Source organism: Tamandua tetradactyla, chromosome 16 (genome assembly GCF_023851605.1).
Source record: "Tamandua tetradactyla isolate mTamTet1 chromosome 16, mTamTet1.pri, whole genome shotgun sequence".
In the NCBI taxonomy this organism is placed as follows: domain Eukaryota; kingdom Metazoa; phylum Chordata; class Mammalia; order Pilosa; family Myrmecophagidae; genus Tamandua; species Tamandua tetradactyla.
Window position 1 is genome coordinate 69,268,413 of NC_135342.1, and position 13,459 is coordinate 69,281,871.

Here is a 13,459-nt window from a genome sequence, read left to right on the forward strand (position 1 = left end):
TATTGTGCCACCATCAGGTAGTTTTGTGCTACCCATTTCTGGATCTTTACAATCAGTCCTGTTGCACACTCTGTCCTCCTTCATCCCCAAATGTCCAAGTTCTCCCCTCTTTCTATCTCCTGATAACCTGTGTTCTTAACTTTAACTCTCTTCTTTATTCCAAAGGGGGTGTTGTCACAGGGAGCCAGAGCACAAAGGGGCCACACCGTTGGCTCCTGAGCTTCAAAAGCTGAGGGCCTGGCACAAAGGTCAGATTTTGTTAGAGACTGCTTGCTGAGTGTTCTGAGAAGAGAGAGACCTCACTGGACTGGAAGAGAAGAGAGAGAGAAAGCCAACGGGGGTGACAGAGTGTGGACCCCTTCTCAACCAGGAGCAACAGGACTGGTGGTGTGTTGGAAAACTGGGTCCTGGGGTAAAAAGAGAAAGAAGGGAGGGAGGGAGGGAGGGAGAGAGGGAAGGAGGGAGGAAAAAGAGAGGGAGGAAGGAAGGATGAAAGAGAAAGAAAGGAAGGAAGGAAGGAAGGAAGAAAGAGGAGGGAGGGAGGGAAGAAAAGGAAAGAAAGGGAAAAAAGGAAAAAAGAAAAAGAAAGGAATGGATAGAAGGAAAAAAAGAAAGGAAGAGAATAAAAGGAAGGAAGGAAGGGAAGGAAGTTAGCCCTGATTTGTCGTGTTAGTTGATTTCCATGGTGTAAATATATTTTCTCACCATGAATGATTTCAAGCTACCAACCTGAGGTCACTGAAGGAGGAGCTGGTCTGAGCCAGTTCGAGCTCACCACTGAACTAGGGCCCTTGGATAGTTTTGGGATCTGAGAGTGGAGCGCCCTGCCCCACTTCCATGCCTCCTGAGCTCGTGTTCTCATGGTGCAGCAGCAGGCAGCTAAAGACATATTGGCGTCTGGGTAGAGAGAAACTGAGCCAGCCCCCTGTGATTCCTGGGTTCCCAGGGTGGCCTGAGCAGGATTCCAGAAGGTTCTTTAGTCCCTTGAGCAAGATGGGAAAATTAGCTGATTGGGAACAGTGGATGGGGAAGGGCGTCACAAGTGGGGCAGGGCACACAGTGGCAGATGCAGCGTGCCTGGAAAGCAGAGGCCACAGGGAGCTGGACATTCCCCAAAGGGAGGACACTGTCCAGGCCTGGGCAGGATGTGGGACCTCCTGGAGGGTACGAAGTGACAGGTGGGCCCAGGACTGGACAGGCACCCCAATACTATGCTCCTGGGTAGTGCCCCCAGAACACAGACCAACTCTGTGAAGAGTAGGGAGGGTGGTGCACCTGACTACTCAGAAGAATCCCTGAACCAGCTTATAAAACCCTGAACTTGGCTCAGCTCATGCAGAAGGACTAGGTTAAGTGCCTGCCAGGAGCCTCAGAGAAAAATCTCAAGTTCAGTATCAGCAACATAAGAATTATTTCCTTTTCTTTTTTGCACATCTAGCCTTGTGTCCTGAAAATATCATTTCTGCCATATTTTCTCTGATTTTACCCTCAGCACAGAACAGAGTGCTGGGGGAGAAGGATTGAGAAGAGAGGAAGTGTGGGGAAAGCCCAGAGCACGGGGGCTTGCTGGGGCCACCCTGGGCCAGGTGGAAGGCAGTACGAGGCAGGGACAGGCCACTGCCGTCCCCTCCCCAGGCTCTGGAACTGTTGTGTCGTCCTGGAAGAGCCCCAGGTGGTGAGTGGTGAGAAGCCCAGGCTCTGGGGGCCCAGGTGTGGCCTTGGGCAAATTCCCTTGTTTCCCCAGGCCTCGGCTTCCTGCTCTGGGGAACGGGAGTGGGGGGAACCATGAAGCCCCCTCGGAAGATGCTCCACGAGAGCAGGAGTTTTTGTGCGTTTGGTTCAGTCATGTCTGGCCCAGGGCCCAGCCCATGGCAGGCCCTGCATGGACATGTGCCAAACGAATGAATGAGCTCTCGTGAGGCTCGAAGAAGATGCTGCACGGATGGACCTGCGGAGGGCCTGGTATACATAAGGAGCTCACGAATGCACACGGGCCCACTATCTGCACATGGGGCCAGGGAGGCTCCCGGACCCCATCACGCCACTGGGCGGCCCCCCGTGTTCACCCCCGACGACCGGACCCACCTTGTGGTGCTGGCCGTGCATGAAGAAGTGCAGCGTGATGAGGTAATAGCTGTCGCTCGGGGGCTTCATGTGGAAGAGGAAGCGGTGGACGAAGTACTCAGCCAGGCTCCAGAGGAACATCCCCAGCACGAAGAGGCCCGGGAACGCGCATTCAGGCACTGCCACTGAGTGCTCTGCAGGGATGGCCGGGGGGAGGAGGGGTCAGGGCGCTGGCTCTGCCCAGCAATTCTGGGGACAGGCCACACTCTCAGGGCCCTTGGGTCAAAATGGGAAGGGGGCTGCGAGGGCCTGCTCTGGGAGTAGGAGGGGCTCCCTCAGAGACGCCGGGGCTCCTGGCCGAAGATCTGCTCTTGTCCTCAGTGGGGCTGGCAGGAGGTGCGGCTGTGGCCGGGTGGGCCCTCTGCCTGGGAAGGGGGTCCTGGCCTGGAAGGGAGGGGACCACGCGGAATAAGCCACGGGCGCCAGTGGGTTATTGGTGGAAGATGCCAGCAGCCAGGGGCTATGGGCAGGAGGGACAGGGAAATCCAAGAATGGAAACTTCAACTGATCAAACTTGAAATCATAGTATACGAGGAATATTTGAAAACATTGAAGGTGATTAGTCTGCAGAGAAGACAGGGGCTGTAAGGCTTCCAGTCCAAGCCTTTGATGATGACTGTCTGTCCCCTGTCCTTCAGCTCTCAATTGTTTTCTCCTCTTGATTCATTTCAGGGGACTTTTCTCCTCTCTTTTTACCCTCTGACCTTTACTTCTTTCCCCACAAGCCATGGCCTCAGACATTATAACAGCTTTATGGAAATGTAATTCATGAACCATAAATTCACCTATCTAAAGTGCACAGTGGAATGGCTTTTCGTGTATTCATGGAGTTGTGCAACCAACACCACAATAAATTTTAGAACATTTTCATCACCCCAAAAAGAAATCCTGTGCCCATTAGCAGTCACTTTCCACTTCCTTCCAACCTCCCCCTCCCTCTGTCCCCACCCCAGCTGTGCACAACCTTTGATCTACTTTCTGTCCCTAAAGATCTGCTTATTTTGGACAGTTCATAGAAATGGAACCACAAAAATATGTGGGTCTTTTGTGACTAGATTCTTTTTTTTATTATTGATAAAAACAAAACAACATACAAACACAAATGTTCTTAATATATGAACATTCCATACTTGGTATTCAATCAATGGCTCACAATATCAATACATAGTTGTATATTCATCACCATGATAATTTCTCGTGACTAGATTCTTTTTTTTAGTGTAATGTCTCACGGTCCATACATGTTGTAGAATATATATCTAGCTACGGCTGAATAGTAATACTCCATTGTATGGGTATACCACATTTTATTTCTCCATTCATCACTTGGACATATGGATTGTTTCCATTTTGGCAGCTTTTGTGAATAATGCACTGAACACGTGTACCCATGCTTGTGTGGATATTGCTGGGTCACATGGCAGTTCTACATTCAACCTTTTGAGGAATCAGACTGTTTTCCAAAGCCAGCCATTCTCTTTTGACCTTTACTCCATCTCCCTTACCTACCCCATGAACTCTCAACCCTGGATGAGAATTGTCTTTCCATCCCCAGACCCGAGGTGCTGAGCTCAGTGGGGGCAGTTGTGCAGCTGTGGGTCTGTGCCTTCAACCTCAGCTGGGCCCAAAACACTACCTGGTGATGCTTTTATGTCCCCAGAGCCCTCAGGGGCTCTTTCAAATATTCCCCAGTCTCCTCCAATCCCCTCTCCTCGAGCTTCTACCCAGGCATCCTAGTTCACAGAGGAGAGAGGCCCTGGGATGGGACAAGGGAGAACCTCTCCCTCCATGGTCTCCCTTCCACCTTCAACCATACCTGATTCTGCCCCCATCCTGGTATGTTCTTTCTGCCCTGCGGGAAGAGGTATGCACCCAGGTACCAGGGCACTGGAGAACTGGAATAATATGGGGTCTCAGAGCTAGGAACCGTCAAGTGCTTTAGGTGGGTGTTTTATTTCCTAGGCTGCACAAAACAGAAACCATGAAATGGGTTGGCTTAAATAATGGGAATGTATTAGCTTACAGTTTGAGACTGGGAAAATGTCCTGAATAAGGCATCCTCAAGGCGATGCTTTCTTCCCAAAGACTGGCTGTGGTGATTCTTGGCTCTTCTGCCACATGACAAGGCACATGGTGGTGTCTGGTGGTCTCTCCCTTCTCTTCTGGCTTTGGTTGATTCCAGCTTCTTGCTTCTGTGGCTTCCTCCTTCTCTGTCGGAATTTCATTCTCTTATAAAGGACTCTAATATTAGGATTAAGTCTCATGAGATTGAGGTGTTGCCTCATCAAAAGATCCTGCTGACAGTGGGTCCACACCCACAGGAAAGGGTACACATAGCTTCAAACCAACATAGTGGGTTACTTCATACTTACTCTCATTACATCTTTGGAAGGCAAGCACTGGCATTGCTGATACCTGATGGCTGAGGGCAGGGAGCCACAGACATGTCACGCTACTTGCCAGGCTCATCCCACCAGGCAGCTTGGCCCACCTCTTCCCCAAGTCCCTCCACCCCAACTGAACCCTCTGAGCATTTTCAACCTCTCCTTCTCCACTGGCTCCTCCGCTCACCTCTCCAATAGAAGCAGGGCTTTCCTCTTATGGACTCAGTCCTTCATAGGTGAACTTACTGAAAAGATAGCCTAACTTGTGTCTCTACTTTGTCCCTTCCCATTCACTCCTCTAGCCCCTGAAGTCTGTCCTCTGCCCCAGTCCACCAGGACAGCAAAGGTGAATTTCTTGCCAAATCCAAGTATTATTTCAGTCCATCTCTTACTCAGCTGTGGCAAATGACATTTCTTCTTGAATCTGACACCTCCAGAGGTTCTTGACTTGGCATCTGTAAATGCCTAAAGGGTCCTCATTAGGATTGCAGGGTGCCTGTGAACCTGCTAAAAGTACATACCAAATTAAAAATCTCGCATACATCATTCTGGGGAGAGCTTCTACAGCTTTTCAGATTCTAAAAGGACCCAGGACTAATAAGGGTAGACTACACGGCTCCAGACCCTGCCTTGTGGGACTCTTGGGACACTTGGCTGTTTTCTTCTTCTCTGGACATTGAGTCAATCTCCATTCATAGACACATTATGCACAATAGCCAAAAACTGGAAACAACCCTTGTGTCCATTGACATCAGAGTGGACCAACCAAATGTGGTCTATCCACACGGTGGAATACTAGTCAGCCCTAAAAAGCAATGAAGTTCTGAGACATGTGACGACATGGACGAACCTTGAAAACATTATGCTAAGCGGAATCAGTCAGACACAAAATGGCAAATATTATATGATTCCACTTATATGTAATATTCCGAGTAAGCAGATTCACAGGGACAGAAAGCGGATCAGAGGCCACCATGGGCTGGAGGAGGAGGATGGAGAATTATTGCTTAAAAGGTAAGGAGGTTGTTTGGGGTGATGAAAACGTTTTTGCAGTAGAAGTTGGTGATGGTAGCTCCACATCATGAACATAATTAATGCCACTGTATTGTGGACTTAAAAATGGGAAACCTGGCAAATTTGAAGTTTTATATATATACTACCATAATAAAAAAGTTTTAATCCCCCAAAAGTCCATCTCATTCAAATGGGGTGGTAAGCTGGTCTGACGCCTCTCACCCGTGGGGTCTCCTTCCACTCCGACAGGCCCCTTCCCAGTGGTCAAGCTCCATCTACTCCTCCCCATCCCCCTATCTTGGGCCAAGACACTTTTCTTACAGCCCCTCCAGTGCTTTTCCCTCTTGCCCGCTTTGACCACACGTGGTCATTCAGCCTTGGCTGGCACCTCTGGTTGGCGAGAGGTCCTGCTTCCAAAGGAGCCCTCACACTCTTGGTGTCCTTCAAAGCACAGGCTTGATTCGCAGACTTGCAAATTCCGTGTCTGCACCACCTACAGGCTGTAGTTTTCTCAACCATCAAATCTCCTGCCCATCTTGAAGGGCTCTGGTCAGGATGGAGGCAATAAAGAGCTCCCTCGACTCCTGATATATCATAAGTAGCTACGTCCTTTTAAAATAGTATGAGTCAAAATATATCTGTCTAAACTCCAGCCAGCAGTCCTACTTTTGCCCACCTTCTCTCGGTTCTCCTTGCTGAGTTCCTGCAGATCCCTGGCCAGGAAGAAGGAGTTTCCTGGTTCCCTGCCCAGCGCTGCAGGTCCCTACCTTGCTCCTTAGCTCTCCTGTCAGCAGGGAAAGGGCTGGACACACAGGGGCACTGACTGGCTACAGGCTTTGGCCTTGACCTTTGCTGGGGCTCCTGCGAGAGGCTGGACAGCCTCACCTAGGGTGCTGCTTGGCCATGGTTCTGGGGTGGCCCTCACCCCAACACGCTCTCAGGAACTGCTCTGGACCATCTGAATTTGCGGAATCCTCTGCTTTTCAAAGTACTTTCATGCGTACATCTAGGGATTTAAGCCTTGAACTTGTGTCTCTGTTCAGCATTCACTGCTTCTCGGCACCCCCACCCCCTGCATTTATTTCCGGCAGCGCCCCCTTTGTAAGCAGCTGCACTGAGCCCCCCTGGCCCTGCAGGCTCTGCTTTCCTCTGCCTGGGGCTTGTGCCTTGCCTCAGGAGCTGGTGGGGAGGTGGGGGTATCTGAGGGGCACATGGAGATGTCTCTCTCCTGCCTTTGTGGAGGAAGCCTTAGGAACCCTCTCCCTTGGACCTTTCCTTAGACAGGCACATTTCAGCTCTCAGCAGCGCCTGGGGTGCGGGCTGTGCCCTCCTCCCTGCCACTTAGAAAAGTCCCCTCCTATAGGTCAAGTCCCTGCCCGCCCCCTCACCCGAGCATCACCCCTGTCTGCCCATCTGGCCGGAGCTGGTACCGAGTGGCATCTCTGGAGGAATCCGGCCGAGGGACCTGGGCCAAAGCGTCAGCGTCCCCTTCCCCCTCCCGCGCCAGCGCCGGCGGCCCTGCCACTGTCGGTGATTGTTCGGTGCGCAGGGCAGACAGTGGGCGATTCAGCGAGCGGCGCTCCGAGCACAAGCCCTGCGCTGTGCCCCGGCCCGTCAGCGTGGGCAGAGGAGGCTGAGCGCGGCTCGCAGGAGGCACACGCTGCCCCTCGGCGGCCGGCCTCCGGGAAACTCCCGCAGCTTGCTGGCCCCCAGCACCCCCATCCCGGGTCAGGTGGCCCCGAGCGTGGGCAGCTGGCAGGGAGAGGGGCTCAGAAGGCTGCGCGCAGACCTCCATACCTCCCGGTCAGGAAGGCGAGGAGTGGGCAGGAGAGGCATGCTGCCCTGCCCCCATGGCCCTGTCTTTCCCGCCCTCCCCCACCTCGCCATGGACCAGCACAGACAGGCCACCAGGGCAGGTGGCACGCACACCTGGAGGCCCGCGGCAGGCAGCGCACAGCTGGGGCAGGCTGGCCGGAGAGGCCACACCCAAATCCCGTGGCTGCCCTCAGGCCGCCCCATGGGCTGGTCCCGCTCTCTGTCTCCTGCCACCCTCACCCCCGCCCCCAACTAGAAGCTGGGGGACACCTGGTATCCACATCCTTGCCTGGGACCCTGATTCACTCGCCTTGCCTCTCGGGGACTCCACTTCCTCGTCTCTAACAGGGGATCAGGACAGCAGCTTTCTCGTGGGCTGTTGGCAGGGGTAAAGGAGCTGTCCCGGGGGAACAGTGCCTGCAGGTGGGACATGCTCATGGGCTAAGGTGGGGCTGTTATTCTGAGTCTCAGGTCTCTGCCTTGGAAATCCTGCAGGACACTCCAGAGCCTTTCTCTCCCCTGTGCCCTGCTCACCTGTGCTAGGTGCGTGGCCCATGCTGAGTCCCGCCCTCAGCTGTGCCGCCTGTGGAAGGGATCCTGCTCAGCTTCTTAACAGAAAATCCCATCCTGGGTCATGCATTTTCCGGTACAGACTCAATGAGAAGCGCCCCTTCTTTATTGCTCTGCTACCTGATGAAATATTTTCATTTAATTTAAGCAGCTCACGTGCCGCTGTTTTTGTTTTTTTGTTTTTTATCTACTCCAGGGCTCTGACAAAATCTTTCTTTGGAAGACTCTTTCTACAGAGAGGCCTCATTTAAAAATGTTTGTGATATCTGTTCTCAGAAACTCAGGACCAGGGAGCGAGAGCATGAGGGCTCCGGCCTCCAGGGGCGGCAGAGCGAGTCGGGAAGGAACCTGGGGTTACCTGTGGTGAAGGATACGAAGAGCCGGACGTCGCCCTGGGCGAGGGTGCGGTAGTAGGACCAGCTGAGGTACAGCAGCAGGGGCATCCAGACCAGGGGGACGCTGTACCTGCGGGGGGGGGGGCATTAGGGTGAGAGAGGGCTCGAGAGTTCCAGCTAGAACACACCTCCTGGCTAGAGGGGGGACAAGATGACCCCAGAGCAGAGGGAGAAAGCATATAGAGGTCTGGGGTCAAAGAGACTCTGATGTGGGAAGTGGGGGAGGAGAAAAGAGGAGAGAGGCTGTAAGTCCACCTGCCACTGTCTCTGAGATGAATTACGGGCAGAAAGGAACTGTGTCTGCCTAGTTAGTGACCCTGAGCCCCTGGATAGAGGCTGACCTCTTGTGGCAGAGGAGCCAATTGCCGGTAAAATTGTTTTGCGGGCATTAGTGTCTGGAAAGCCCTGATAGGAGTCTGGAATAAATGGGTGGCATTCACAGTGTTTTCTGCCTACATGCTTGGATGGCATCGACTCAGTGGACAAAACCATGCACAGGGGCAGATGGGGCCGAAGACATGTTCCACCCTCCCTGAGAGCTTACACCCAGCACTGGGCTCTGGGAAAGGACCTGATGTCCCCTTCTCCTTCCACATCTGGCTGGTGCTGTCAGGAGAGAGGGACAGTCTGCCAGCAGCAAAGAGCAGGGCTCACCAGACAGTCTTGGAGAGGGCCTCAATGAAGTCTGAGTGGAAGAGGCGGATGGGCCTGGCCACAGGCTGATGGACCCATTCATCATATTTCTCCCCCAGGTGGCCCACCTGCCACAAGAGGGGCTTCTGCCAGTCCACCAGGTCCTGCAAGAGATAAGGCCCAAATGGACGCCTGATAGTCACACCTGTCCATATTCACGCGCCCATCTCCTGGTTGCGGCATCTCAACCCCTCACCCCTCAGCCCATGTGGACTGTGTGGGACTCCCCCTGCCTCCTGATTCTGTGATCTGGAGCTGTCCAGCTCCCTGGCCACAACGATGGGATCCATGCTGGACCCTTGACCCAAGCTAACTGGACACCCTCTCTTCCTGCTGGAGCTGCTAATCCGGCAGGGCCTGAGCCTGGAGCTGCTGGCAGAGCCTGCCTGAGCTTGCTGCCAGCACCGAGGAAGGCCAAGCCCAGAGCTGGAGAGACATAGAATCCTATGAGGCTATCTGAGCACCCAGACTCAGCTACATTTGAAACTGGCAGTTTTCCCCAGGACTCTTCAGGTGCAGGGGCCACGTATTCTGTACCAGGAAGGAAATGGACCCTTTCCCCTCTACTACAGGACTCCTTGGTGGGACCGGTTTGCATAACTCATTCATTCATCCACTCGAACAGTCATTCATTCAACAACATGCTTAATGTTTCATATGCATACACTTCTAGGCTGGGTGCTGGGAAGAACAAACAGGAATGTAAGAGACCATCTTTGCTTCATATAGCTCAGTGCTTATTCTGAGTTCAGACTCTGGAGTCAGACCTGGGTACAAATCTTGGCTTTACCACTTACTGTGGGACCTTGGGCACATTATTCGACCCCTTTGAGCCTCCGTTTCACCAGCTATGAGCCCATTTATAATAATAATGGCACCTGCATGAAGTGAGACATGCCAAGCAAGATGGTTTAGTGGGGATGCAAGGCAGGCCGAGGCTGGGCAGCTGAATGCTGGGTACAGATGCCTGGTCTGGTGCAGGGGAGAAAGGCTTTGCCGAGGGCCCGGGTTTGGGTTGGAGCCCACATCACATGGAGGTGGTGGTGATGGGGGAGGGGAAGGTAAGGGAGGGGAGTGTGGGTCTAGGCGTGAGAACAACTGTGGCCCATTTGTCACCTTGGCACTGGTTGGTGGGGCAGCAGGACGAAAACCTGCTGAGGGCTTTAGATCACAGAGTACCCCATACCAGGCACAGGAGTTGGTGCTTCATCCTGCAGCCAGTCCTCTCCTGGGGGTGGGGGGGGGGAATGTGTGCACACCTTAGGTCGATCCCCAGAGGATGGGACAAATATTAGAGATTCTTTCTATTTATGATACGTTTATCTCAACTTTAAACCATTTTTTAATGTTTTCCAATGCATATAATAGAGGAGCACATTACTGCATGCAAACAATTTATAAATAATTAAAATATTCGGATAATGGAGAGCGTGTTTGAAAGTTTTACTCATAGGGATGTCAAGATCAAAAAAGTTTGGCAGCCTCTGACCTAGGCAATGGGGAGTCCTGGAAGATTTCGGACCAGCCAGTATATCGAAAGTGATTAATCTGGATCAATAACAGAAAATCAGGTGAAGAACAATGAACTTGGAATGGGGAGACCATCTTCAAAGCCTGGCTCTGCTACTACTGATCAGCTGTGGCATGTTATCCTGGCTTCTCCTCTCGGAGGCTCTTAGCTTTCTGTCTGTAAAGCCGGGTGTGCCTCCACCTGCCACACACACTTGGTGTGAGGATGAGAGGTGCACAGTGGAGGCTCAGCAAATCCTAACCCCTGGTGCAGGGGGCAAGATTAGGAAGCCACTGCAGGTGAGAGGGAGGTAGTAACAGGAAAAGATGGGAGCAAGAAATGCTATTGGGGGAAAAACAAAGAAGTCTGAGAGAAAGAGCCAACAGTGATTCTGGAAACCTGCCTTCCTGCGGCCCTGCCTGGAATCTCCTCCTTCCACAGGCCCCCGTGCCCACGCTGGCTCAGCCCCTGCAGGTCACCTCAGTACCCGCCAGCTCCACCGACACAGCCTTGGAGTAGGGCTAGGAGTCCCCGGGCAAGCAGGGAAGGTCACTGGACATTCTCTCTCTGTGCCTGCGACCAGGGGAAAGGCCCAGAGACGGTTGTGGTTCCTGCCAGATAAACTTGGCAGGTCCCAGGTGTTGGCTGCCTTCCTGCGGCGGAGGGTGGGGGTGGGGGTGTCACTTCCTGCTTCTCAGGTTGGAAGCCGACCCAGTTTAAGCTGGAGCCATCCCACCCAGCACCAGCTCAATCAGGCAATCAACCCAAACCAGCCCGGTCGCTGCTTCCTTGCTGGCCCCAGGCCCCATGTCTCCTTGGCCTCATCCCATGGGTAGGCAGGACCCTAGCAGTAAATGGACTCGTGTTGTCTCATTCCCTCTATTCTTCTACCCCAGGTCTCTAAAGAGGCACAGGCGTGCCCGCATCCTCTCTCTCCAGGAAAAAGAACTGGAGAAACCAGCTAGTGGCCTGTGCTTATACCTTATCTCACAGCCGATTGCAGAGCCCCACCTCCGAAGGGTCAAGGTCAGGGTCACGGTGAGAGCTTGAGGTTCTGTCCCAGATGTAGTAACAGTGAGGGGCCAACCTGGAGCATTTGCTATGTGCCAAGCATGGTTCTAAACCCTTTACATGTATTAAATAATTTGATTCTGATCATCCCCCTAATAGGTAGGTACTATTGTTATCCTTATTTTGCAGGTAGGGGAACCAAGGATAAATAACTCATCCAAGATTATCCAGTTATGTCTTCTTGGTGAATTAGCTCTTTTATCACTGTGAAATGGCCATCTTGGTCCCCAATAATACTGCTTGTCCTGATGTCTGTTTTGTCTAACATGAATAGAGTCACATAGTCATCCTTAATGCTTAACATTTGCATGGTATATCTTTTTCTGCCCTTTTTCTTTCAACCTATGTCTTTATATTTAAAGTACATTTTAGAAGACAGTATACAGTTGGGTCTTGCTTTTCTATCCAGACAATCTCTGCCTTTTAAGTGGAGTGTTTAGTCTGTTTACATTTAATGTTGGGGTAGGTCTTTCATTTTGTTGTTTGTTTCCTTTGTTCTTCCTTTCTTGTCTTGTTTGAATAAATCAAGTGTTTAAAGAAATTCTATGTTATTTTCTCTATAAGTTTTTTTGTGCTGCCTTTTTAAGTGGTGTCTCTCAGGATGATAACATGCATTCACAACTTATCACCATTTACCTTGAGTGAAATCTCTAGTTTTTATATGTTCCATCTTTACATGATACACATGGTACCCCTCTGCCACTTCTTGTATAGTCAATCCAGACTTTGCCAATGAAAGTTTCCAGCTATAGCATGGGGTTGCGGCCAGGCAGCACCCTTTCTCAGCCTAGCAGTGGTTTGGGTAAGTTTTTACCTGTTAATCCATTTTACTTCATAAAGCAAATAGGAATCATAAGTTTAATGCAGTTGAGGCCTGACAAGAAATGACTAGGTGTGCAGTAAGCAGTGACTCTAATTCGGATCCCACACTCTATAGTCAAGGGAATAGAACAAAAGGGCAGAGACATGTGGAAAGCCAGAACTAGACTGCTGAAGGTGCTGTTTACAGGCACGGTGGGGCAGAGATGGGGAATTTATAACTTTTGGGGGAACACAGTCCCGAATGAAGGGGTCTTTTGTGTGACTTCTTGCTGCCCCGCTGACCTCTGGGTACAGTTTCAGTTACACCCTGGGAATACCCACATGCCGCGCCGCTTGTACGGTGGCCACTTGCTGTCGGGGGTCAATCCCGAGGCTGCCTCCAACCTGCTTGCTGGCCTTAGAGGACCTGAAACCCGAGTTGGTGTCTAGTCCAGTGGGTGGCCCTGTGAGGCAGCTCTTGAACATCCCTTCTGTCGCTGAAGGCTGACATCTGTAAGTGTCCCTCCAGAGGCCCGTCCTGTGAATACGGCTCTCCTCTTTCAGGGGAAGTAAAGTGAGCCCTCCAGGCAAGGACAGAAATCCACACCCTGCGACCTCCTCCCACTGAAGGATGAGTGACTCCTGAGATGGGGTTGGCTGGTCCTGGAGTGGGGGCCTCCCCTCCATCCTTCCTTCCAGCATGTTGCAGTTCCTCACAGTCCCCGAGAACCGGGACCCTGGCCCTGTGTGTTCGACCTTGATTTAGACAGTGCAGTGCTGCTGGGGGCTTTTTCTCAATTCTCTTCCAGGGCCAACTGCTGAAGGAAAACGTCTCAGCGGTGCTGACATGTCCCTGCCTCTCTCCTGCTGAGCCTTTCCAGCAGGGCAGCTGGCTGGGAATTGGTTTAGCATGGGGAAGATGGCAGGAGATGACAGCTCAGGATCCATTGAGGTGGGAAGCAGCCAAGCTATATTTTGCTGTCTATTCCACTTGGCCAAGGGCCCCCGTGCTGCCCCAACTGTCCCACACAAAGCTCTTTTCCTTCCGAGCCAGCCTGGTCTTGGCCCCTTCTCACCCTTAC

At 52.2% G+C, this 13,459-nt stretch overlaps 1 protein-coding gene across 1 annotated transcript in view; it reads right to left on the reverse strand.

The window, feature by feature from the left end:
* FA2H (fatty acid 2-hydroxylase) overlaps positions 1–13,459 on the reverse strand; it is a 52,982-nt gene that overhangs the window by 3,989 nt on the left and 35,534 nt on the right. The window contains exons 3-5 of the mRNA XM_077133028.1: positions 8,957–9,099; positions 8,266–8,372; positions 2,086–2,258 (exon numbers count right to left, since the gene is read on the reverse strand). Coding sequence (XP_076989143.1) covers positions 2,086–2,258; positions 8,266–8,372; positions 8,957–9,099 — 423 coding nt within the window. The remainder of the gene's footprint in view (positions 1–2,085; positions 2,259–8,265; positions 8,373–8,956; positions 9,100–13,459) is intronic.